Source organism: Sphaerodactylus townsendi, linkage group LG06, assembly GCF_021028975.2.
Source record: "Sphaerodactylus townsendi isolate TG3544 linkage group LG06, MPM_Stown_v2.3, whole genome shotgun sequence".
Lineage (NCBI taxonomy): Eukaryota > Metazoa > Chordata > Lepidosauria > Squamata > Sphaerodactylidae > Sphaerodactylus > Sphaerodactylus townsendi.
In genome coordinates, this window is record NC_059430.1 from 37,133,659 (window position 1) to 37,159,668 (window position 26,010).

At 44.3% G+C, this 26,010-nt stretch overlaps 1 protein-coding gene across 2 annotated transcripts; it reads left to right on the forward strand.

Annotated features, from left to right (window-relative positions):
• The first annotated feature begins 524 nt into the window (after positions 1-524).
• NCF4 (neutrophil cytosolic factor 4) lies at positions 525-25,513 on the forward strand. Of its 2 annotated transcripts, XM_048501127.1 has the most exons (10): positions 525-650; positions 4,017-4,101; positions 6,303-6,456; positions 8,356-8,426; positions 10,124-10,251; positions 11,656-11,713; positions 16,423-16,521; positions 17,823-17,953; positions 20,126-20,191; positions 24,208-25,513. In XM_048501127.1, exons 1-10 carry the CDS (start codon positions 619-621, stop codon positions 24,443-24,445), a joined length of 1,062 nt encoding a protein of 353 aa, XP_048357084.1. In that variant the 5' UTR covers positions 525-618; the 3' UTR covers positions 24,446-25,513. The 2 variants fall into 2 exon arrangements, with proteins under 2 accessions (XP_048357084.1, XP_048357085.1); XM_048501128.1 differs by lacking the exon at positions 20,126-20,191.
• The last annotated feature ends 497 nt before the right edge of the window (positions 25,514-26,010 follow it).

Below are 26,010 nucleotides of genomic sequence, written 5' to 3' on the forward strand. Positions count from 1 at the left end.
TACTTGTTGATGGCTTCCAGGTCTCTCTAGCATAAAAGGCTGTCTTCAAAGCCAGCTATTTGGGGACTCGTGTGATGATTGTATGCTTATTTTATACTTCTGGATTTTAGTTCATCACCCCTTTTTGAAACACAACAATCTGTCATCAGGTACCTGAGGTTACTTCAAGCTACCCTTACTTGAGGGAGGAGGGCTGTGTCTGGGCCAAGTCTGCTCACTACCTGGTACTTCTGAACCATTCATGTGAGAAAAATGGACAGCTGGGGCTGGCTTTCGGAGTTTCAGGATCCTAAATCCACCCACGTCTGCATTTCTGGTTGGTTTGCTTTAAATGGAGCACAGTGCTTTCAACTCAGGCGCATGTCATGCAACCTTGTTCTGTGTTTCAAAAGCCTTTCTTTCAGCAGCACTTCCTCAATCAGAAGAGGGAGGGCCATTGTCAGCGTTTAGCAAGGTGGAAATCACTGAAGCCTTGCAGAGAATCCATGGTGCACATTTCCCTTTCAGAGCAGAGGAAAAGAGCTCTGAAAAACTATCCTGCTCTGCAACTGAAACTGGATCAGGGAACAGTCTGTTGCCCAGCCCAGTTTTCTTCTTGAGCAGTAGAGAAGTGGAGGAATGTCTCTTCCCAGGCAGCTGAGGAATGAGAGGTGAGACCTTTAAAATCTTCCTCCTGCTTACCTTTTCTTTGCCATTATCTGGGAAGCAAGACCCCTTGAAGGGCATGCCAGTTTTTATGCAATGCTGCTCCAGTTGTTGTGAGGCTGTCGTTAGGCCTTCACAGTGGCATGAACTGCATGGAGTTTGCTTCTTTAAAAGATTGTCCTGTTCCATTCCTTTCCAGATTCTCTCTCTCTCTCTCTCTCTCTCTCTCTCTCTCTCTCTCTCTCTCTCTCTCACACACACACACACACACACACACACACACACACACACACACACACTGAGATTGCCAACTCTGGGTTAGTAAATTCCTGGAGATTTAGGGGGTGAAGCCTGGGGAGGGTGGGGTTTGGGAAGGGGAGTGACCTCAGCAAGATATAATGACAGTACATCCTCTGGAGCACAGGTGTCAAACTCGCAGCCCTCCAGATGTCATAGGCTACAGTTCCCATCATCCCCTGCCAGCATCATGCTCTAGAGTTACCATTTTCTCCAAGATAATTTGTTTTATGTTATCTGGAGATCAGCTGTAATTTCAGGAGATCTCTAGGGCTCATTTTGAGGTTGAAAGCACATTCTCATTTGTATTTTGGAATCCACAAGAGACTCTAGAGCAGGGGTGTCCAATTCTGGTGCCCCAGATGTTCATGGACTACAATTCCTATCAGTCCCTGCCAATTGGCCATGCTGGCAGGGGCTAATGGGAATCATAGTCAATGAACATCTGGGGCACCAGAATTGGACACCCCTGCTCTACAGTGAAAGCAATTCTTGTATTATCATGACAACTATACTGAAAGTAAATGGGTCCTATCTAGTACTTTAGCAATGGCATGGTAGTAACAGTATATACTGTTACTTCTGCAATTTTTATTTAGGTTTGTGTGGAAGGGACAAGATGCACTTGTTCATTGGTGACAAAAACTTATTTTTTTTAAATGATGCCCCCTTTCCACCCAATCTAGAGTCCCCAAGTTGGCAAACAATCAAACATACTGAAATCTGCTTTAAAAACATGCACATAAGCAAGAAGCAGGGTCAATGAAGAAATGCCAAACAAAACAGAAAAGTATTTACCTGCTGGTGAAAAAAATGACAGCAGGGAACACATGAATCTCCCTGAAGACAGAATGCTGATAATGTTGGTGCCCCAACCAAGAAGGCCATTGAAATGAACTTTTTCTAGTTGCAGACACATTTTCCTTTGAATAATCTGGGGTTGATCTCCTGACACAAATGAAGCTTTGATACTGGTGTGTTGTCTTCTCAGTACTTTTTGATTTCATTTGCTGGACTACAAGACTACAGCTATAATTTCTGACAGATTGCCCCGCCACTACCACTCAATTGACATCACATCGGGTCAAGTCCTAAATGGTCAAGGCCCAGCACAAAGAATGTGCTCTATATTGGTAAATTCAACCATCTGCTTTGGTCTTTGGAAGTGGTCTTTTAGCAAGTTTCCATCCCATACCAAGTAATGATGTAGGAGCAACTGATGGCATTTTTAGGATTAGCTGAAGTCTTGTATAATTCCCTCAAAGAGTGAAACTATTTTTGGAGCAGCAGCTGCGTAGTGGTTAAGAGCAGGTGCATTCTAATCTGGACGAACCGGGTTTGATTCCCTGCTCCGCCGCTTGAGCTGTGGAGGCTTCTCTGGGAATTCAGATTAGCCTGTGCACTCCAGCAAAAGCCAGCAGATGACCTTGGACTTGTCACAGCATTTTCGGAGCTCTCTCAGCCCCACCCTCCTCACAGTGTTTGTTGTGGGGGTGGGGAAGGGAAAGGAGATTGTAAATCCCTATTGAATCTTCTACAGGAGAGAAAGGAGGATATAAATCCAAACTCCCCCTCCTCCTCTTCCTCTGTAGGCAAACAAATGTTTAAATTAATATTTTCTTAATCTGTTTTACAAAATTCTTATTGGATTTCCCTTGGACCTATGCATATGCTCCATTGCAGTCCCATGAACCAGATGCCTGTCAGCCAATCATATTAGGAGTGCGTGGATCCCCACTGTACACCTGACATATATATATATGTTGTCTCATACATTAGGCAGTGTGTGGGGTTTTTTTACTGCAGGTATATCTTCCATTCAGGCACTGATTCATGAGCATGGAAGCTCTACCTGTATGGAATATCCACAAATTGTCCAGTTTAACAAGATCAGGGGTCTTCAAACTATGGCCCTCCAGATGTTCATGAACTACAATTCCCATCAGCCCCTGCCAGCATGGCCAAGTGGTAGGGCTCATGGGAATTGTAGTCTATGAACATCTGGAGGGCCGTAGTTTGAGGATCCCTGAACAAGATGATAATGGTGTATGTAGTGCTCCCAAAATGTGTGGCTGGTGGGCTTCTGGTTCACATAAGCAGGAAAGAATACAGAAATTGAGGGGCCCTAAATTTAGTATTTGTAAACTATCTCCCTGTGTATGTATATTAACTGCATATATATTTTGTTTAATTGTTGTTTTTAATTGTATTTAAAATTGTTGTAATATTTGATAGTGGACCTTAAGCTGGATGCAAAGAAGACTTTAAAATGTTTTAAATAAATAAATTGAATGTATATCCCCTTTGGGTTTGATTCTCATTTATGCACACGTTCCTTCTCTTTGACAGTCATTTGTGTTCAAATCAGAAAATCCCCACAGTTTGCAAAAACTCTGAAAGTGAAGGCGATCAGCATGCGGTTAGCTTTCTTCGGGTTTTCTCACTCCTCCTTGCCTTCCCTTGCCCATGCCACAGTAGTATTTCCCACTCTTTGGGTGGCCATTTCAAATGGGTCAGAAGGGATTTCTTTTTTTACAAAAAAATTCACACCAAAAGTCTATCACTGGAGCAATAGACCAGGTGAAATTCACAAGAAATTGTCGTGGTCTAGCAAAGATGGCTGAAAAAAAAGTGGCAGACAATTTCCCCAAATGGAGGTTGCACAAAAACAATTAGGAAGTGGCAGACTGGCAAAATGGCAGTTTGGCTGGGCTAGCGACACTTCACAGAAGGAGAATCTCTGGCTCATTCCGCACATGCAGAATAATGCACTTTCAAACTGCTTTCAGTGCTCTTTGAAGCTGTGCGGAATGGCAAAATCCACTTGCAAACAGTTGTGAAAGTGGTTTGAAAATGCATTATTTTGCATGTGCGGAAGGGGCCTTTGTGTAAACCAAAAAAAAAAAAAGCCCACAGAAAAACCAACTGCAAAGCAACCAGCTCTGGGGTAAGTAGTACATGCATAAATGGCCTTGGTTGTAATTTGTAGTTACTGCAAAATGCTATTCCATCGTTGTCATCATCACAGCAATGGCCATTGCAATTCAGTGATAATCTTCTCACATGTCTTTCAGTGACTATGACCAGCTTCCAGACGATGTTGCTGTTTCTGCTACTATTGCAGACATCGAAGAGAAGAGAGGCTTCTCCAGTTACTACGTAAGTGAAGGATTTTTCTCATGCATGATGCTGCGTATCACTCAGTGAGACAGGGAAGCTGGCACTGCAGGAGATGCTTCCTTTAAGGGCTTATTCACTTGTTTCAGACAAGGGACTTTCCAAATGGGAAATTACAGTGTTGGCTAGATTTCACAATAAGCACTGACATTTGCAATGACTGTTAAAGCAAGAACCCTCTTATTGCTAGATTCTTTGGGATGCGAGCAAATCATCCTGAAAGTAATTATTCTAACATTCATGATCAAAGGAAGAGCTAACAGCAATTTCTATTCAGCATGCATGGAGAAAGCCACAAATTGAAGGATAAATAGAAAAGGGAAGCAACATATTAAAAAAACAGGTTTTTTAATTTCAGCATAAAATTGTATCAGGTAGAGCCTACTTCACCAAATAAATACAAGTAGTGGGTTATCTGTAGTATCACTCACATACATACCTGTCAGGAGCCATGAAATGAGGAAATTCAGGTTGAGAGCTAACAATATAAACTTTAACTGTAATCAATGAAGGTACACAAGCAACCCATTCATGCCAGGGTAATCCATCACTGAATTGGATAAAGGCAATATGCAGCTATGAGTTGTTATCAGTCTATCAGCATCACTTGATACAGCCAACTGTGATATTTTGGTGGATCAACTATAGTCAATATATGAGATAAAACCCTCTTGGTTTTGTTCTTTCTTTGCTGGCAGACAACCAGTAGTCTCCCTAGGAGAGGCAGAATCAGCTACTTGGGACGTCATGTATGGGAATCCCCCAAGGGTCCATTTTATTTCCATTGTCCTTCAACCTCTGGGTCAAAACATCTGGTTGAGATAATCTGTACTAGCTTCAGAGTGGGCTGTCCACAATACATATATTGTACCCAGATTTATATCAAAAACTCTGAAATCAGCTGTGAAGATTCTGTACCAGAGTCTGAACTATCTGAATCTCAATCCAGACAAGGTGAAGGTGGTGTTGGCTGGGAGGGCAGATTGTTTGGCTGGTTCTGATTTACTAGCTTTAGATGTGATTTAAGCTTTCTCTAGGGCCCCTTCCGAACACGCAAAATAATGCGTTTTCAAACCACTTTCACAACTGTTTGCAAGCAGATTTTGCTATTCTGCACAGCTTCAAAGAGCACTGAAAGCAGTTTGAAAGTGCATTATTCTGCATGTGCGGAATGAGCCTAGTAGAGGAGTGACCCTAACCCAGAGGGCCCAGGCTAGCCTGATCTCATTAGATCTTGGAAGCTAATCAGGGTCAACCTGGCTAGTATTTGGATGGGATAATGACAAGGAATACCAGAGTTTCTGTGCAAAGGCAGGCAATGGCAAACCACCTCTGTTAGTCTCTTGCCTTGAAAATCCCTTAAGGGGCCACTGAAAGTCAGCTGTGACCTGACAGCACTTTACACACATGCAGAGGGAGAGAGTGAGTGAGAGAGAGAGAGAGAGTAAAAAAGTTAAGAGCCTGGAGATGCTCTTGGTTCTTCGAATGTCATTGATGGATAAACACAGTGGCACTGCTGCTAGGACTGCCTAGTAGTTGTTTAATTTATTTATTTCATATTTATTTTATTCGATTTCTATCCTGACATGTTTCGCACAGGCTGAGGGTGATTGATAACTGTAAAAGTTACAATTTACCAATATTTAAAAAATAAAACCTTTCCGATGGTTTGCACCTGATATATTTGCAACTTATTGTTCTGCTAGCCGCCTTGAGTCTCAGAAGTTAGGTGCAATATTTTGAATGAAGGAATAAATAAATAGCATTAATTGGGATTCTCCCAGTTTTCCTGAGGTAGTTAAAATGTGTAATAGGTAAAGAATGTTAGCTTTAAATGTAAGCTGCCACAAGGAGGCTCTGAAGAGGAGGTGTTCAAAAATCTCTGAAAAATGACATAAAGCATTTCTGTTTAGTATCTTTCTGAAGGATATAAGAAGTTGCCTTATGCCAGGTCAGGTCCATAGCCCCTGTAGTTCATTGTAATCTACTTGAACAGCAGTTCTCCAGGGTCTTAGCCTGAGAGAGATTTTTTCCTTCCTATCCCTTTTAATGGGGATCTTTAACTGAAAATGTCAAAGGCTGAGCATGTCACTTTCTACATACAATGCAGAACTGTGGTCCTTTTTCTTCAACACTGATTTGCTCATGAATGAGTTTGGTTCTCAGGACTTCTTCCCTTCCAGGTATTTGTGATTGAGGTGAAGACAAAAGGTGGAGGAAGGTACATGATTTTCCGCCGTTACAGCCAGTTCTATAACCTGCATTGGAAGCTCGAGGAAAGATATGGCGTGGGAAACAAAAACAGCTCTTTTACATGTACACTTCCCATCATGCCTGGTAAGCAACAGAGATGCTTAGATCTCACACTTAGGTTTTCTTCCTAGATCAGTGGTGGTGAACCTATGGCACTCCAGATGTCCATGGACTACAATTCCCATCAGCCCCTGCCTTGCTGGTAGGGGGGTGATGGGAATTGTAGTCCATGGACATCTGGAGTGCCATAGGTTTGCCACCACGGTCCTAGATAATCTAATAATAAATCAGTCTGGGCTGGCGAGCAGTACAAGACTGATGAATATTGTAGACAATAGTGGGCAAACTATGTGTTGGGCTCCCCATGCGCATGGCAGCATTTCAAAAGTGCACATAGGCCTGATTCAGCTCAGGGTCCTGGGGAAGGCAGGGGAGGAAGCCCCTCTCCCCATGCCATTGTCGAAAGTCAAACTGGATCCTTGTGGCCCTTGAAAATGCCATTCCCCACAGCTACTGTGTGTCTAAACCTGGAAAGCAGGCTGGGTTTAGAAAAATCTGGATCCGACTTGTTAGAAAACATAATGTGCAGTTTGGCTTTAATGCTGTCTTCCCCAGCAGAGGGCGCTGTAGTGAACAGTTCACTAGCATACAAGAGAAGGAAAATAAGAGCAATCAGACCTCCTTGATACCCCACATTGCCAGAGATATCTTGAATATGATTGTCACTTCTAAATACTATTTTTCTGCTATTTGTTTCTTCTGCAGACTTTGGTGGTTATGATAGGTTATCTGGTTTTCCTGCACCAATGTCTGATATTCCCCCCCCTTTGTCTTCCCTTTCCCTGTCCTGTATTTGAGTTCTCCTGCTCCTTTTCCTTGTATTCATTATATTGTCCACCCTCTAAGGATTTACTTGATGCCGTGAAGTTATACGATAATTCTACTGCTTGCATTTATTGCTTGATTGTTGTTTTATTCTTGGAAGGTGCCCTGAGCCCATATAAGGAAGGGCAGACTAGAAATCAAATATTAAATAAATAATAAGATGAAATGAGATGGCTTTCATTTTGGAAAACAGACGTGCAAATTCAGTGATCCAACCTAGCCCAGCAGCCCAGAAGTGTGAAGTGCTTGATCCTCATAATATTTGCCTTGCCCATGGAGGTTTCCTGGTTGTGGTCTACAATTTGCACACAGGAATATGCTCAGGTGTCTGAGCATTCTTTAATAGTGCAGTGAACTTTGGGGGGATCTATTTTCCCCAAAGAACTAACATTCAGATCTAACATAGGAAGCTGCAAAAGAAGGATCGGCATCAACTTGACCCACTGCTAGCGTGAGGTAGCCAAATTTCTCTGTAATACAGCTATACCACACTGTATTCTCTCATTAGGATGCATATTTTGTGCCACACCATTCCTGTGATACAAAACACTTGCATTTAGCTTTCTAAACACTTGTATCTTCAAGCTGCTTATCCATCGAATGTAAAAACCTCCATCAAATGTAAAGACCAATATCACTGCATCTTTTTCCAGAGCCAAAAAAGGCTACTGTATGAGGGGAAAGAGGGGAAGATCTGCAGCTCATGACAGATTGCTGGACTGGACCTACCCCATTAGTTATAGTTGGATGCCTCTACTTAATCTCAAAATATTATGAGTTCCTACCTTGTATTTTAAGGAATGTCTACACTATCATTTAACAGTCATCCTGTTATGTTGGAGAACTCCAGGAACTGTAATTCCATGAGGCAAGTGAGGAATTTCTAGGAGAATTCTTAGCAGTCATGAAGCTACAGCTCTCAGGGATGGTTTGGAGAAAGCCCTGAGAGTTATAAAAGCAGCAGATGTTTGTAATGTAGATATAGTCTTCTTGGCACCATTAAAGAAAAACAATCCTTTAACAATCAAATTTGATGTATCATTTTCCTCTGCTTCCTTTCCTTGATAACACCAGTTCTCTTAATATTGTGCTTTCTAGGGAAAGTTTATGTTGGTGCAAAGAGAGAGATTGCAGAGAGTCGAATCACAATACTCAACACATACATGAAGGTAAAGATTAGTTTTCCAGTAGGGTTTCTGTTGGGCATAATGGTTGCTACGGCAGGGAGGTGCCATCGCTGTATCTTAACAGTAAACTGGCTATTCCCCATCATGGTAATGAAAGCAGCAAAACTGGGCCATCCATAGAGGAGATAGAGAGCCCTAGATACTGGGGGAGCTTCCTTGGTATACAGAAAAATATGACTTTGCATACTAAAAAAAAAATTGGCCTGATGAGAATATGTCCAGGAAGGCACAGAATGTGAAAAGCAACTAAGATTGCTGAAGATAAAAGAAGGAGGAAAAAAGAAATTGACCTGGTCTAGACTGTAAGAGTTTGTAGAGTTCTGGAGGGGAAGATTTTGGCAGTGTGTGGGATTCTATATTGTTCCCTCCAGTTTCTTGCGCACACAAATCTGTGCTGTTTCATCTACAACACTGCTGTGTTTAACTATGAGTACCTGTACTGGCTGGAGTGGGTATTTGGCTTCCACGTTCTATCCCATTGAACCACAGTTATAAATAATACAAATACACTAAGCAATGTTACAGTGTATTTGAATCTCTTTTACACCTATTTCTCATGGCTTCTCAGAATGCATGCTGGGATACATAGTTTGGTAAATGGGTTTAGAATTTATTGTTAAATATTTTTGTGCAGCTACAATTTCCAGGATTCCCTGGAGAGAGGGGACAATTCTGAAGATATGCCCTAAGAGACTCACAGTGCAATCCTAAACAGAACTGATTTCAACAGACAAAGGGAGTTTCCCCACTCAGCATGATCCCTCCTATGCCGCGCGCTGCTCTCAGCACGCTGCATCCCTGGCACGCGCCCGGGCATCCTCACGACCCCGCGCTCTGCGCAGGGTCATCAAAAGGCACCCTTTGCAAGAGCGCCAGGGATGCCGTGCACTGAGGGGGCGCGACAACGGCAGCGTTGGGGCAGCTGCGCTGTCGCTGCCCCTCTCGTGGGGAGTGCCGGGGGACCCCGCGCTACTCTCCCTCAAAGTGGCCAGCGAGGAGCTTAATTGGTATGAAAGATCGGGAAAGGCGCCAGCAGAGGATGTAACTGTTTAATATTGTACTGTCAGTTTCATCTGCCACATTTTGTTTCCCCTTGCATTACCTCTAGAGAGCAGTCAATTTAGGAAAAATAAGGGCTCCTCCATTTGTAGATGTTGTAGTTCTGCCTGCCATATAAACACAAAATACACAAACAAAGATGAGCCATGTAGGACCAGAGCAATGGGAAGCCTGCAACTGTCCAACTCCAACCTGATTAATGAGTGAATTTGGTTATGTATTATGTATTTTTAAGCCTTTTTTGACATTGGGTAACAAAGCCTAGATTAGAAGCAGCTGGCCTTAAATTCTATGGTAAGGAGATGCAAGAGATGCTTTAAGGAACTACCATCAGTCCTGATCCTGACAGTGATCCTGGCACCATTGCTTGAACAGAATAAAATAACTATTGTTTTTTTTTTTAATTTATTGTGGTATTATGCTGTTGGCCTATTTTTTAATGTTGGTATTTTAATGCTCTTGTTTTTAATGCTTATGTTTTAATGGTTTTGTTGTATTAGTTGCAACTATTTCAAGCAAGTCTCCAAAGAGGCAGCATATACATTTTCTAAATCAATCAGTCAGTCACAAGGGAGAACCTCTTCTGTTGAAAATGTATTTGCTTTCATCTTTCAATTCAGAAACTACTTAGCCTGCCCACCTGGTTTTTGATGGATGAAGATGTCCGGCTGTTTTTCTATCAATCAAACTTTGACACTGAGCAGACACCTCTGGGGCTGAGAAGGCTTCGGCCACGCACGCGACGAGTGTAAGTGTTCTTTCTTTGGACTTTTCTGCATTTTTATTTTCCATGCGTATAAGTTGCTATTTCTTTGGAGGAGGGGGTCTGTTCTATTTGTGGTTTGTGCCCTTTAGTCATCAATTCAATATTACACCAGTTTATGTTTGGTGTAAACACCTGCAATTTGAATCTGCAGGATTATATGCTGGACATAAACAGGTATAATATTGAATAAACCACTAGAGGGAGCAAACCACATGTGGAACAGGCCCCCCTCCCTGAAGAAATAGAAATTTACAAGCAAGCAATAGAAATTTACAAGCAAGCAATAGAAATTTACAAGCAAGAATATTTTCTTCTTCAGTTACCACCAATCTGGCAAAGGATAAGTTTAAGGTTGTTAGGCCTGTGCCTGGCAGTAGCAGGACCTTGTTTGGACAGGACATGGGAGGGATAGCATTGTGCAACATGGCACCACCATGTCAAGTTACTTTCTAGGAATTTCAGTCTCTGTGGTAGAGATTCTCTTCTATTCCTATGGTAGAGATGCTCTATTTCTACAACATTTCTCAATGCAGTGAGTCATTATCCAGAAGTAATGTTGCTATGTTGCTTGATGTGATTTCCCCCCACACTGTTTTTTCTTTTGCTGCTCCAATGACCTACAGCTCCATTTAGCTTATAGCAATCACATGGCAGCCCTGGAAGAGCCCCATCCTGGTGTGGAACCCTATTCCAAGGGATGGGGCATGGTGGGGTGAATCGGTGGAGTGAAAGAGTCCAGAGGCAGAGTGAACAGAAAATGCAGATTCATTTAATGTGCACAAGTGGCTCTGTCTTTCTTTTTGACTGAGAAGATATCAGGAGCGAAAGAGAAGCAGAAAAGGCAGCCAGAACAGCTGTAGTTTATAGTAAGGCTGCTTTTGAAGCTCAGAATAGCCAGGATTGAAAATATAAAGCTAAAGTTGGCCACATAGTGTTGCAAAGGCCTTTAACAACTCAGGATAGCAAATTCTTTTGTCTTTAATGGCAATAAAGAGTTTTGAAGCAGCCTCTCTCCTATTATCTCCTTTATTAGAAGAAAAGTTGCAATTGACCAGAAAGGAGGAAAAACTGGTTCTGCCACTGGAAAACTGGCAGTGCTATTTCTCAGCCTTTACCAAATACACATGCCATTCAGAAATAATCTACCTTTCTGTACACACATACCTGAAGTATACCATTGGTCTGCGAAGATCAATATTGTTTGACTGGCATTGGCTTACCTGATACTTTTAACTGGAGGTATTGAAGATTAAAATTGTGGCCTGCTTCATGCAAAACAGACGTTCTACTGCTGTGCCATGGACCTCCATTTAATTTACCACATTCCTTTTTGACCTTCTGTGACTGGATCTGATGAAAAATTGTTCTCCCTGCTGTTTGTCATAGAAAGAGCATGTCTCCGCAAGAACCCGGTTTTGACAGGATGGCAGCTCCCCGGGCTGAGGTGAGTATCATACCCAATGGGTTGTGTGCTGAACAAAATATGCTAGGCTGTCTTTTTTCTCTGAACTAAAGACATGGCAGTTTAGATCTGCATGATAACAGACTTAGATGGGCAGCCCCATCCAAGTGGTCAGGCAGGCGGTGGTGGCACCTGCAACCGCCCCACCCCGCCAGTCCCAGGGAGGCTTCCCAGCAGCACAGGGAGGCCTGCAAAACAAAACAGCCTCCCCGCTGCCAAAAAGCCTCCATGGGGCTGAATGGACTTATGCGACTTAAGTCTGGCTTCCCCACCGCCAACGTAAACCAGCAAATGGCCAGAAGGAAGCTGACTAACATCAGCTCCTCCCCCAGCCATGCACCCGTATCACCCTCACTGCACAGGCAGCAGCAGGTGCGCTGGGACTCAGGCACAGCATCCTACACCATGTCCCAGCACCTGTGTTCAAATTCTCAGGTGAAACATGAAGCTCACTGGATCATCTTGGGTAAGTCACTTTCTGTCAGCTTAACATCACAGGGTTGTTGTAAGGGAAGTATGGGGAAATTGCATGCGTATTATCCTTGGAGGAAATGAGAGATAGCCATTAGTCTGCTCCAAACAATTCCAGAGGGGTAGTTATGTTAGTCTCTTGTGACAGAATAAAACAGAAGTGGCACCTGACAGATTTGTGACAGGATCCACACACTTCTGTCTTCTCCAGGTCCTCTTGCTTTCTCCCTCTTCTGTGATTTTTCTTACCAGAACATCCAAAATGATTTTCTTCCTATAGCATGTGAAGAAGTGAGATGTGACTCACAAAAACTCATCCTGGAATAAATGTTGTTAGTCTCTAAGGTGCCACTGGACACCTGTTTGATTAGTCTAAACAGTAGTTCTTAGCTTTTTTGGTATGGTGATCCACAAGTCCAAATTTAGTCCACAAGTCCAAATTAGTATGGTGATCTATCCAGTTACGGCCTGAGGTTTTTAAATGCCTGAGCCAACTATGTCCATCTACTTCAGCATTTCATTTTCTGCAGTGGATCACCAGATGTTTTTGAGACATCAACAAATATCACACAAGTGGCATTCTGACACACACAGCCTTTGTATATGGAGGTTACATTCCAGTCTTTGTCCACCCCCTCCTTCGTCATTACTCCCACTAACCCCCCGTAAGATTCTCACCATCAGAACACAATGTACTTGATCAACATGTATATGCAGTGAAGAAAAACGTATTAACTAAGGTTGATTCCACACAGTCCAAATATCTTGGTTTGAGCAGGAGAAACATCCAGATTTGGCCAAGAAGTTTGCACAGTTCCCAATCCTCAATCAGGTTTGTCCTGCAATGTTTCCAAAATTCTGTGTTGAATTGCTTCTGTGCAAATGCCACAGGAGCAAAACCAATTTATTTTTCTCACCCCGCCACCTGATCTCCCTGCCTTACATCATGTCACGTTCATTTCTGCTGAGTTGCAGCCTGCCCTTTCTGAAATATTCCCCAAGTAAGTTTTTGGGAGCAGTAGTGGTGTAGTGGTTAAGAGCAGATGCATTCTAATATGAAGGAACCGGGTTTGATTCCCCGCTCTGCCACTTGAGCTGTGGAGGCTTATCTGGGGAATTCAGATTAGCCTGTGCACTCCCACACAGGCCTGCTGGGTGACCTTGGGCTGGTCAGAGCTTCTCAGAGCTCTCTCAGCCCCACCTTCCTCACAGGGTGTTTGTTGTGAGGGGGAGGGGAAGGGAAAGGAGTTTGTTAGCCCCTCTGAGTCTCCTATAGGAGAGAAAGGGGGGATATAAATCCAAATCTTCTTCTTTGACAGCTCTTCCAGGAGCCAGGCAAGCAAGACCATGTGGGAAAGCATGAGCACTTGCTCCATTCCTGCTTGCTCTCGTTAAGCGCCGCTCACTAGCCAAGCCGCAGTCCAGCCAACCCAGTCCTGCATCTCTGGGATCACGTTCCCAACGGGATCCTTGGAGGGGCTGGGAAGCTCTTCTGGGAGCCAGGCAAGCGAGCCTGTTCAGGAAAGCACAAGTGCTTGCCCTGTTCCCACGCGCTCTCGCCAGACACCGCTCACTAACTGAGCCACAACCCCACAGCTCCAGGCTCACGTTTCCAATAGGGCCGTGGAATGGGGTGGATGGGGAAGCACCTGCCTGGCAGGATGCTCTCACCCCTTGACAGCCCCAAAGACCAGTCAAATGTTATTTGGTATTTCGGGGTGGTGGTGAGTGTCTCATGCTGTGGTTTCTTGCACACCTTTAAATGTGGGTGGGACATAGTGCTCTGCCCAATACTGATCAAAAGTTTTTACCTTGTATAGCACAACATGCTTGCTGTGTTGCTCACTGCATCGGCTCCTTTCCAAAGCTAGAGAAAAGGGGGAGGGTGTCCTGCTTAGTTTTCCTGCAGTTGCTGTGGATCCGACCATCAGAAGCATTGCCTTTGGGGTGGGAAGAGCCAATCAGAATGAAGCACATGGGGATGTTCGAGCATGCATGCTGCATCTGGATTGTAAAAATAAAAAAAGCTGGGCTCGGGTGAAAGAAATCGGAGTATTTCCTCCCAGTCTTAACTCGATTCCTTCATGGAAATGGGCACCCATGTGAAGGGAGGAACCAGGATAAAATAGACCTGAATTTTTAAATACTGAATGTAATCCAGTATAATTATGCTGTGTGGAATCGATCCATAATACCATAGAAGATAATGTTTCCAGGGTCAGAAGAGAACAACGGAAAGGGCAGGGGCAGCCAATAGGGAGAGCTGGCCTACGACCCACTTTCACAGGTTCAGTGATCCACTTTTGGGTCCTGACCCACAGGCTGGGAAACACTGGCCCAAAGAAGGCAATTTGCCACCTTTCTGATTGAAAGATGATGTCTGGCATGATTTACTTGCTACATGTGTTGATCGTTGCCAATGTTAATTGGCATTGCATGGTCTATTATAGAAGATGAAAAAAAAAGAATTCTTCAGAGTGCTAGAGGGCTTTCCCCATAACTCCCTGCAAATGTTCCAAATGAAATAGCAAGAGAAGGCACAGATGGCTTGATAATTCCCCATGATTTCAGACCATTTCGAATCAAAACTCTAAGACTAACCAGTCCTGAAAGCTTTCTTCCCCAGGAGTACAATGCAAATGCTCTAATTGCTGTAGGCTAAAGAGATCATGAGAAGCCATCTCAGAATTTTTGAAGTAGATTCCTGAGGTGGCAAATGCATATAGTAAATCTTTTAAATGAACCAGTATGTCACTGTGAAAAGGAAAATGTCCCCATGATGCCTGAATCGTTTCGACTGAGCCACAGACAAAGCGGAGACTTAATTTCATTTCACAGATGTGTAGGCTAAAGGTGAAGCTAGAGGTGCCACATTTTAAACTCGGTGTTTAATTAGGTGAGTAAGTAATGGCAATTAAACGACACGCCTAGATTAAAACCATCCATTGTGCAGCATAGAAGCCGAGGGCATGGGCTCTCTCTCGGCATTATTGCCTCCTGTAATATATTGCATTGTGGGCTCAAGACTCATTTTTAAAAGTTAGTGGTGAGCATACCTGCAAGCTAGATTTATGGGCCCGTTCTTCCTGGCTCACATTCTCTAATAGCCCTTGTGAGGTAAGATTTGTGACGGGATGCTTGCAGTATATGTGCATACCTAAATGCTGTCAAGATGCAACTGACTTATGAGAACCCCAGCTGTGGCCTTTCAAGGTAAGTGAGAAGCAGTTTGCCATTGCCTTCCTCTGTGGAGGCTTCCTTGGTGGTCTTCCATCAAAGTACCGGCCCTGATTAGCTTTCAAGATCTGTTGGCACTGGGCTATACCATGCTGCCTTCCCTACTATGTTTATAGCACAGACCTACCCTGATACAGTCTTCCCGTTCCTGATAGTCTGTGTGTGTTTCCTAGTGGCTTTCTTCATGGCTTTCGCTGTAGGACTAATTGAGATGTGGATGGTCTCTGCTGTCCCATGAATACAAATCTGTCACCCAACCCTGTGATCCAGTCTGCCTTCCTAGCCTGAATCCATACAGGATCTAATAAAACTCCCTTCTTCCCTTGCTGTGATGTCACTATCTGCATTGTCTGCAGTCAGATTTATGAAGCTAAAACACAACTTAGCAGTTGCAGAAGTGAACAAAACAGTGCTGACAGGGCCACATCTCAGTTCAGCTCAGCTCAGACCTTGGCCATAGAGATGATAACTTATGAGCTCACATGATCATCAGGGTCAGCCCAGGAACCAGCCAATTGATTCCTGTGACACTACAGCTTGGTCCTAGGCTGTGGTATTGTCCTATTGCCGCAGTGGCGAAGTGGTTAAAAGCAGGTGTACTCTAATCTAGAGGAACTGGGTTTGATTCCCCACTCTGCCGCCTGAGTTGTGGAGGCTTATCTGGGGAATTCAGAGTAGCCTGTGCACTCCCACACATGCCAGCTGGGTGACCTTGGGCTAGTCACAGTTCTTCGGAGCTCTCTCAGCCCCACCCATTTCACAGGGTGTTTGTTGTGAGGGGGGAAGGGAAAGGAGTTTGTAAGCCCCTTTGAGTCTCCTATAGGAAAGAAAGGGGGGATATAAATCCAACTCTTCTTCTTCTATTGTCAAGCACATGAGGCGCATACAGAATCAGAGCCACACAAGCATGCAAACTTTATCTTCTTGAACAGGATCTAGTTTTTCAGCTCACTTATTTTCCAGTGTTGATGTCTTTCTTTTAGGCCCTGTTTGATTTTAATGGGTCCAGTAAACTGGAACTAAGCTTCAAGAAGGGAGACGTGATCTATTTACTAAGCAAGGTCAACAAAGACTGGTTTGAGGTAAGTGTTATGACACCATTCTCATCATAAATCTTCAAGGCTGTCCAATGTATGGTGGACACTTTTAAGCAGGTGGCTTAGCTTAATTGCAATGATTGGATTTTAAAAAAAACACATCACATGCTAAATGTAGATCTTTCATGTCCTAATGCTTTAATTTTGTCTGAAATCTCAGTATTACAATGAAATCCAAGATGGCTGACTTCAGTAACAAAACTGTGTACTTGTAACTCACTAATTCTTTCAATATTCTGATCAGAATAACCTTTGCATTGTTTATTATCTCCTCTGTAGAAGGTTTTTGGTGCTCCTCTGTACTTTTTCTATGAGAAATGTGCTATTCTTGCTTTTAAATATTGTATAGATCAGAGACATTCACATAGTGGCTTGAGATGTGTGGCTTTGATACCTATGGCTCCTCTGAGCACTGTTTTCCAAAGAGATGTGTGGCTTTGATATGATACCCATGGCTCCTCTGAGCACTGTTTTCCAAAGGGACACCTGCCCTATGTTTCTGGAAAGTGGTCAAGGACCCTGTGGATGGTAAGTGGTCTCACCTTGAAACAGCTGCTGCTGTAAGAATGGTTACGTTGCAAGGCTCTGTAACGTGTAGGCCTTGTGTCAGGGATGGAAGTAAACATGGCCCTTTGAGTTGAAGGTAATTGCAAAAGTGGCTCTCTCTGAGCTGTGGACTGAGTACCACGGATATGGATGTCATAAGACAAGGTATCAAATATCTCAACTTTGCACAAATGCCACTATTTAGATTAGAACAATTTTTGCCTTCAATGAAAGTGACCCAAATTCTCAGGCTTAACCTGTGCACATGATTATGCTGGACATCAAGCATTCTAAGATGGAAGACACCAGGTGACATCTTGGGAGGATCTGTATGAGTAGCTGCCTGCACAGTGTCAGATGGGGGAATCAGTGGATGGGAGAAAAGTTACGTATCATCTTCCACTCTGTTCTGCAAGTTATCTGCATCCATGAATGCTTTGCAGCGTAGAAGTTGCTGCTGGGTGGATGTTAAATGCAACTGCGTTTTAATCTTTCTCGGTCCTTGTTACCAGAGTTTAGAAAGCAAAGTCTAGCACCCCAGCTATTTAGGAATGTCAGTGCTGTGATCTCAACTCACAAATTTTCTCATAGGAATCTCCCTTCTATTGCACATGTCAGGAAAATTCTTGAGTGACATCCAAAGAAAATGAGTCAGGTTCCCTCCATGATTACATGTGACACCCGCCCTTCCCAAAGGCTTGCCACATTTCCCATTGCGTGATGCATTCCTCTTGTCCTAGGGTACTGTCCGAGATACTACTGGCATTTTCCCGTGTGCTTTTGTGGACATCATTAAAGACCTCCCTCAAGAAGAAGATACTATCAATTGGCTACGTTGCTATTACCATGGTGACAATTTCAGCTCTATCAGGTAATCAAGTGAGATCTTTTTCTTTGCGGGGAAGACATGGGAAAAGGAAAGGTCCTATGAGGCTCCAAAATAACCCTTCTTTCCTGCCTGCAAGTTTTCTGAGACCAAATAGCAAGTGTAGTGAAAACTGCTGGAGAATCCCCAGCTCAAATCTTGCTCCACCACGGTCAGTAGTTCTTAGCCTCTCTGTAACATAAAGATTAATGGCAATGACCTTTCTTGAAGGGTGGTTGTTAGGATTACCGATGTATCTGATGTTCTTTGAATACTGCAAACTGCTCTATATATTTTCACTGGTGGCTAAAAGAAGAGAATGATCTGTGATCTGGGAGGACTGTGGTTCAAACCTTGCCTGTTCCAAGCTTGCTACAGTCTCCCCCATACGATCGATCAGACAGGCCTATTATAAAGATCACAAGATATTGTATGTTTTCATTACTGAAGTGCTAAGTATTATTTACAAGAAAAGTGCTGCCATTACAATTGGCGAAGTGTGTGTAAAGGAGCTGTACTTTTGAAGGACTCCAGTGTTAACAAATTGTAGCCCCTTGTGGACCCCTTGTGAAGGGCAGTCTATACATTTGCCAACATTCAAACATGAATAACATTGCCACAATCCCCCCTTTTTAAAAAAATGTAAAAGTCACTTCACGATAGAATAATTTAGAAGAGGGAAATAGTGGTGCACTGGAGAAGAGTGGAGATGTTTACATATTTGCCACTATTTTCCCCACCCCAAGTTTTCTGCTACGGACTTTGAAAGGGTTCCCCCCCCCCCGGGGGGGGGTGTTGCTGTCAAGTCACATCTGACTTACAGCGACCCCCAGTGGGGTTTCAAGGCAAGATACGTTCAGAAGTGGTTTTGCCATTACTTGCCTCCATGTTACAAAGGGAGAATCTGGGAGGCACTTTGGAGGGCTAGGGCAATGGACAGGAAAAGGTTAATCACCCGTGCTTAACCTGCTGCTTCTCCATCCTAAATTGTCTTTGCTTAGTGTTTTTGCTTGCCAACTATCTGGAGAAAAAAGTGTCCTGACCCTTTATCAGAAGATTATTTACAGGGTGATGTTGTTTAGTTCTTTGCCATGAAAAGCTTCACCTGCCCATTTCCACACATTAAGCCTCTGTTTATGGGATACTGCTGACCTGGATGGTTTAGGCTAGCCAGTCTCATCAGATCTGGAAACTAAGCAGGCCTGACCATAGTTAGCATTGGATGGGAGACCATCAAGAGAGACTGGGCTTGCTACAGAAAGTCAGGCAAATGGGACCCCACCTCTGTTCATCTCTTGCCTTGAACAACCTACGGGGTCACTATAAGTCAGCTGCTGTGTGACAACATTTTTCTCCACCACTACCACTAAATCAGGCTATTGTAGTGCCCTCATTCTCAATAAACATGGAAGTGGAGCCTGATTCTTTAAACATGGCCACTTCTGTCTACTGTAGGAAAGCCTAGTCACTTCTAAATGAGCATGTGCCATCTGCAATTGACAATGCTGTGCATTTAAACATTGGCCATGCCCTTAGGAGCAGCAGTGGCGTAGGAGGTAAAGAGCTTGTGTATCTAATCTGGAGGAACCGGGTTTGATTCCCAGCTCTGCCGCCTGAGCTGTGGAGGCTTATCTGGGGAATTCAGATTAGCCTGTACACTCCCACACATGCCAGCTGGGTGACCTTGGGCTAGTCACAGCTTCTTGGAGCTCTCTCAGCCCCACCTACCTCACAGGGTGTTTGTTGTGAGGCGGGAAGGGCAAGGAGATTGTAAACCCCTTTGAGTCTCCTGCAGGAGAGAAAGGGGGGATATAAATCCAAACTCCTCCTCTTCTTCCTCTTCTTCTTCCTCTTCTTCTTCCTCTTCTTCTTCTTCGTTTCTGTGTTCAAAGAGGTGTGAAAAGGGTCTCCAAGGGTCAAACTGAAGGAACCACTGTGCATTTTGTGAACTAAACTAATCAAAACTAAACTAATTAAAGGGGTAATCATGAGCACTTTGAGGTTTTATCAGGAAAACCACATGGGGAAATAAGTTAATCCTTTTTCTCTCTTGATTCAACCCCCACCCCCCACCCCCAGTTGTTTCTATTAGCATTCTTAACATACTGGGAGGATTCGGTCACTGATCTCTTAACATCTTTTATTCCAGTTCAGTGATCTCATTCTTTTCTTTGACAGGGATATTTCAGTGGAAGAGGACCTGAGCAGCACCCCATTGTTCCAAGACCTCATGGAACTGATGAGGTAAAAGCACAAATTAAGAAAGTATAAACTGAACATTGGCTTAAAAGCACAAGCAGCTCACTGTCAGAAGATGCTGGAAGGGTTCACTTTCCTATCCCCGGTGAACAAGGGAGTCACCCCTTTTTTTCACTATTTTTTCCCTGAATTGCTCATCACCTCTGCCAATGTGTCTGGAAAGGTTTTGTTCTGCTAGCAGCCCAACTGTTTCTGCTGTCGTGATTAAAAGAAAGATTATGGGTTTTTTCCCCCTCCTGACAAGCAGAATGTGCTGTTCCTTGAAACCTGCTATGCTCCACTCCTATAGAACTTGTAACAGACTGTAGTACCTTAATTTGTCCTGCCAATGCAGTCTCCTTTGCAGGTCAGACTCGCGCTGCTATTAGCTTGTCTAGCTCTTACTTAAAACCTTATCTGATCTGCCATGCCATGCCATTGCAGTTCTGAGTGCCCCACTTAACACTTCGTTAGACAGATCACTTGCTACGCGTGCTCATTAGAGGTAACTTCTAGTGCAGCATTTTTCTCCCTGCTCTTTGTCCTTCCCTTGCCCCACATCCTTTATAAGCACTTTTAATATTGGTGCATATTTTTGTTGCTCAAGTTAGGTTTCTGCAAGCTTCCTGCTCACACAATCATTAATTTCATAATGCTCAGGTTTTTTAAAGGTGCTCCTCAGACTTGCCAGTCCTTACTGAAAAGTTTTATCAGAGCTGCCCCCTTTTTCTTTTTCAGTCATACATTTGCCAGGAAAGGTAAATTCACCTTGTTGTGTCCCTCCCAGCAAAGACCAAAGGCCTTCTTCAGATCTAGAAAAGGACACAACTGAGAGAACTCAGCAGCACAAGCTTTTAAAACAAGTCTGTGTAAGAAAGGGTCTTCTTGCACACTCTTACAAAGGTCTAACCAGATGCTAAACACCTGAGGGGCTGTGGCTCAGTAGTAGAATATCTGAAGAAGCTCCCAAATTAAATCCCCTGCATCTCCAGGCACTGAAGATCCGTTCCCAGGGAGAGTATATAATACTGACCTTGACAGACCAACGGTCTGATTAAGTATAAGGCAGCATCTTGTACTCATTTCTTGAGTGCAGTTATGGATTCCTGTCATTGTTGTGTCACTGTTGCGGTGGGTCCATGCCTTCAAGTGCCTCCTTGACTCCACTCCCCATGTCCTTTCTGCACTTGGCTTTTTTTAGTCATCTGATAATTCACCATTGTGTTTGGTACACCTATGTCTATATAGTAGCGAGGCTGTAGGATGCAGCCTGGATAGTGGGTTTGGTTAATATTGCTATGCCCAAATACATGCATTCATGTGGCCAAATATTTGCATATAAATATTCAGGTTAAAAATACCAAACTGGCAATTTGTGCTGTCCTTAAATCACAAAGAGAAATCTGACACATCCCCACCTTGTGGCCAAATGCTGAAGCACAGTTCTGAAGCTATGGATTAGGGCAAAGTAACATGTTCCACTCTGAAAGAACCATGGGATAGCATCACAACTGTGAGTCCACACACCAATGCCAGGACCCATTAGGCCTGACATGAAGAGAACCTGAAGTGTGGCCAGGATACCTAACTCCAGGTTTGGAAATCATTAGAGATTTGGGCATGGAGTCCAGGAGGACAAGGGTTTGAGGGAGGAGAGAGATCTCACCAGGGCGTAATGCCATAGAGTCCACCCTCCAAAACAGCCATTTTCTCAGGTGAACTGAGCCATGAAGTCTGGAGGTCAGTTGTAATTCTGACAGATCCTCAGACGTCTTCAGACTCCACTGGCAACTCCATGTGTGGCTGAAAATGTACAGGTATAAGAACTTGTATAAGAACTGCTGGATCACATCAGTGATGCATCTGGTCCAGCATCCTGTCTTACCCAGCAGCCAACCAGTTCCTCTGGACCTCCAATGATATGGCACAGTGGCCAAAGCCTTGCCTCCTATCACTGAGATTCAGATGTTGGCCAATTGTGTACCCACAGGTTGTTCTGCCCTTTCTCTGCAGTAAATCTGTTTCCTTTCCACGCAGGGCAACTGGCATGTATTGTTCACTGCTGTTGACCCTGCCTCTTCCCTGGGCAACAAGCTCCCCAGGGGTGGCAGGAGCCAGCATGGACTGCCAGATCCCCAGACAAACAGAGCTCTTATAGTTGCAGTTCACAGATTCTTGGCACACTGTTCATGTCATTAATAAAATAAAATAATAATAAAATAAAATTCACCAGAAGCTACTCAGCCAGAGAGCAGAACAAAAATGGAGATCGGAGGGGATGAAGAGAGGACCTGCTGGAAAAGTGGAAAGAAGGTGGGATGAAGCAAGTGTGGGAGGACACTGTGATGGGTGAGGAATAGGAGGACAGGGACGAAAAAACCCAAAGGATGTATTGCACATACATTTACTTTGCCTTCCCTGTGAAGTGGGGGGAAAAGTTGGATTTTCCCCGCACCTGGAAAATGTGAGTCTTCCCCTTTCAAAAGTACAGTCACTTCAGAGCAATTGCATAAGGGGAAATCTAACCCGAATCATATGCCGAAGCTGTTGTGTACTTAAATATTTGATCCGAAGCAAAATGCTGCTTGAAGCGGGGAACACATCAGTTCGTAATGGGCCAATGACTGCCTCTGAATGTACAGGTCCTCTTTAGTTACCATGTAGATCTGTCCTCCATGAATCTGTCTAATCCCCTGTTAAAGCCATCTCTGTCTGTGACCATCACTAAATCTGCTTGTTTTAATCACTCACTATGCAAAAAAGTATTTCCTTTTGTCTGACCTAAACTTAATTCCCACCAACTTCATTGGATGCACTCAAGTTCAAGTGTTTTGGGAGAGACCGAAAAAGTTCTCTTTGCCAATTCTTTCTACCCTGTGCATAATTTTATAAAATTCTATCATAATCCTCTTTTATTCATCTAAACTGAAAAATCCCAGGCTCTCCAGGCTTCCCCCATAGGCATGGTGCTCTAACCCCCTAATCATCTTGGCTGCTCTGTACTTTTACCAGTTCTGCAGTATCCTTTTTGAGACGGGCTGACCAGAACTGCACACAGTATTCCAAATGAGGCTGCCCCGTAGATCTATAAGGTTCATTATAAGATCAGCCGTTTTCTTTTCAGTCCCTTTTCTAATAATCCCTAATACGTTTGTGAAATGCTGTCAAGTTGCAGTTGACTCGTGATGACCCCAAGGCAAGTGAGAAGCAGAGGTGCTTTGCCATGGCATTCCTCCACAGACTGTTCTTTGTAGGTCTCCATTACAAATACTGACCCTGCTTAGTTCCCAAGATCTGATGAAATCAGGCTCTACCACACCAGATTCCCGCAATCCAGACATGTAGCTGCAACGGGGCGGGGGTGTGCCCCACCCATGACACCAAGTTAATAAAGTAAGATAACGTTATTTCCAATAGTGATGAGGGAGAAACAGTGGCATGCACCATTGGGGTCACGTGGGGGAAAATCGCTCCCACACCTCTCCCCCTTCCTCCCTTGCCCCCCCCCCCACGCTCCCCTACTTACCTTAGTACAGCCTGAAAAAGTTCAGTCTGAAAAAGTGGCTGGGTGGGAACTACACTTCCCAGGAGACCTTGCAAGCCCCAAGGAAGGCATGGGGGAAGGTGGGGGCGCCACAGGGGGCAGGGCGCTGCAGGGGGCAGGGGGCGGGGCTTGGGCTGGGTGCCATTTTCTCCCCCTACACCACTGCCTCAATCCCTAACATAGTCTTTGCTTTTTTCACTGCTACAGCACACTGGGTTGACACTTTCATTGAGCTATCTACTACAACCCCAAGATCTTTTTTCCTTCTTAGTCTCGGCAAGTTCAGACCCTATTAACTTATACTTGAAATTGGGATTTTTTTTTGTCCTGATGAGCACATCTGCTACATGTGCTGTTTGAGGTATATTAGAAGGGCAAATGCAGGGCAGATGGGGGTTGGAGAAATATAACATTTGGTCAGACTCTCAGTAGCACGGTATTCAGTGTAAGGAGGATCAATGTGTTTTCCCTTTTCCAGGCGAGAGTTTGGGCGTGAGGATATTGCCCTGAATTATCGTGATTCAGAGGGCGATCTGATCCGTCTAATCTCCGATGAGGACATTGAGCTTATGGTCCTGCAGTGCAAGGATAGGCCCGTCTTCCCAAAACACATCTTCCCTTGGAAACTGCATGTAACCCAGCAAGATGACTACACCGTCTACAACACAAGCCCAGCAGAATATGCCGTACCAACACAAACAGAGAAAGGACCCTGATCTTGGTGGCTCATTCTGCTTCAGCAGGAAAGAATCATACGTCAGCAGTCAGCAACGAGCAAATTTCTGATATCTTCTCCATATTTTCCTGTAGTATTTCTCTGATTAAGAACAAAAAAGAAAGAAAAAGAATGGCATTTGCAAGAGGCTGGATAGGTTCCTTAAGAACATACAGTTGCCAGGTCAGACGGTACCACTTCACATACCTGAGACAGCAATCCTAAGCAGGTCTCCACAAAATCCTATTCAGGTCTATTAAATGAAGTTTATCCCTGAAAGAGTGCTCTTTGGATTGCACCATGAGTAAGTTAGATGAGCAGCCCAATTCAAAGGAGGGGAGCAGTACAGCGGCTGCTGAGGATGGTGCTGCCATGCTGTCTCTAGAGTCGGGGAAGAAGGACTTCTCTCTCTCTCTCTCTCTCTCTCTCTCAAGAAAGGCATTGGGAATATGACATATGCCACCTTTTTGGGTGGCGTAAGTCTGTGCCATTGAAGGAGGGTGTTTCTGGGCCAAAAGTCCTTTGGGAGCTGACTGAAGTTGGCTACACCCCTGTTACTGCATGCTACTAACAGAATGCCTGGCACTGCCCCCTGCCCCCCACGCAGCACCCTGCCCCCTGCGGTGCCCCCGCCTTCCCCCATGACCCCCCTTGGGGCTCGCAAGGTCCCCTGGGAAGTGTAGTTCCCACCAGGCCGCTTTTTCAGCCTGAACTGAACAGACCGCCCCCTCCATGGTGGCGTAGGCATTTGTGATGTTGGCTAGCTGCAGAGTCCAGTTTCTAGGTTTAGGAGCTGTGGCAGCTGACCTCCGAGGTAAGTCCCTCATTGCCAATGTCCATGCCAGTTTGCATGGTGCTGGTGCCACAGACACCATTACAACCCTTCCACTGCTTCCAATGGAACTTCAGCCCCATCCACCCTTCCTTTGGATTGCACAGTTAGTTCTTCCTTAATTGGTGGAAATAGCTGTTACTGCAGCTACTAAAAGGATGCCCTATCAGAATCATAAAGTTGGAAGAGACCCCAAGGCCCATCAAGTCCAACCCCCTGCAATTCAGGAACACACAATCAAAGCACTCCTGTCAGATGGCCACCCATCCTCTCTTTAAAAACCTCCAAAGAAGGAGACTCCACCAACCTCCAAGGCAATATGTTCCACTGTCGGACAGCTCTTATTGTCAGGAAGTTTTTTCTGATGTTTAGGTGGAATCTCTTTCCCTTTACCTTGAACCCACTCCTGGTTCTAGTCTCTGGAGCAGCAGAAAACAAGCTTGCTCCCTCGCCAACATGACAAATATCTAAACATAGCTATCATGTCGTCTTCTCTTCACCAAACTAAACATACCCAGCTCCCCAAGTCTCTTCTCACAGGGCATGGATTCCAGACCTTTTACCATTTTGGTTGCCCTCCTCTGGAGCCCTGACCTGGATGGCCCAGGCTAGCTCAATCTCATCAGATTCGGAAGCTCAGAGGAGAATATGTGGGTCCCTACAGGACAGAAGACAAAGTGTGTGCCTGGCAACCCAGCCCAGGCCCTGCATGGATAGTGAGGAAGAGTATTGGC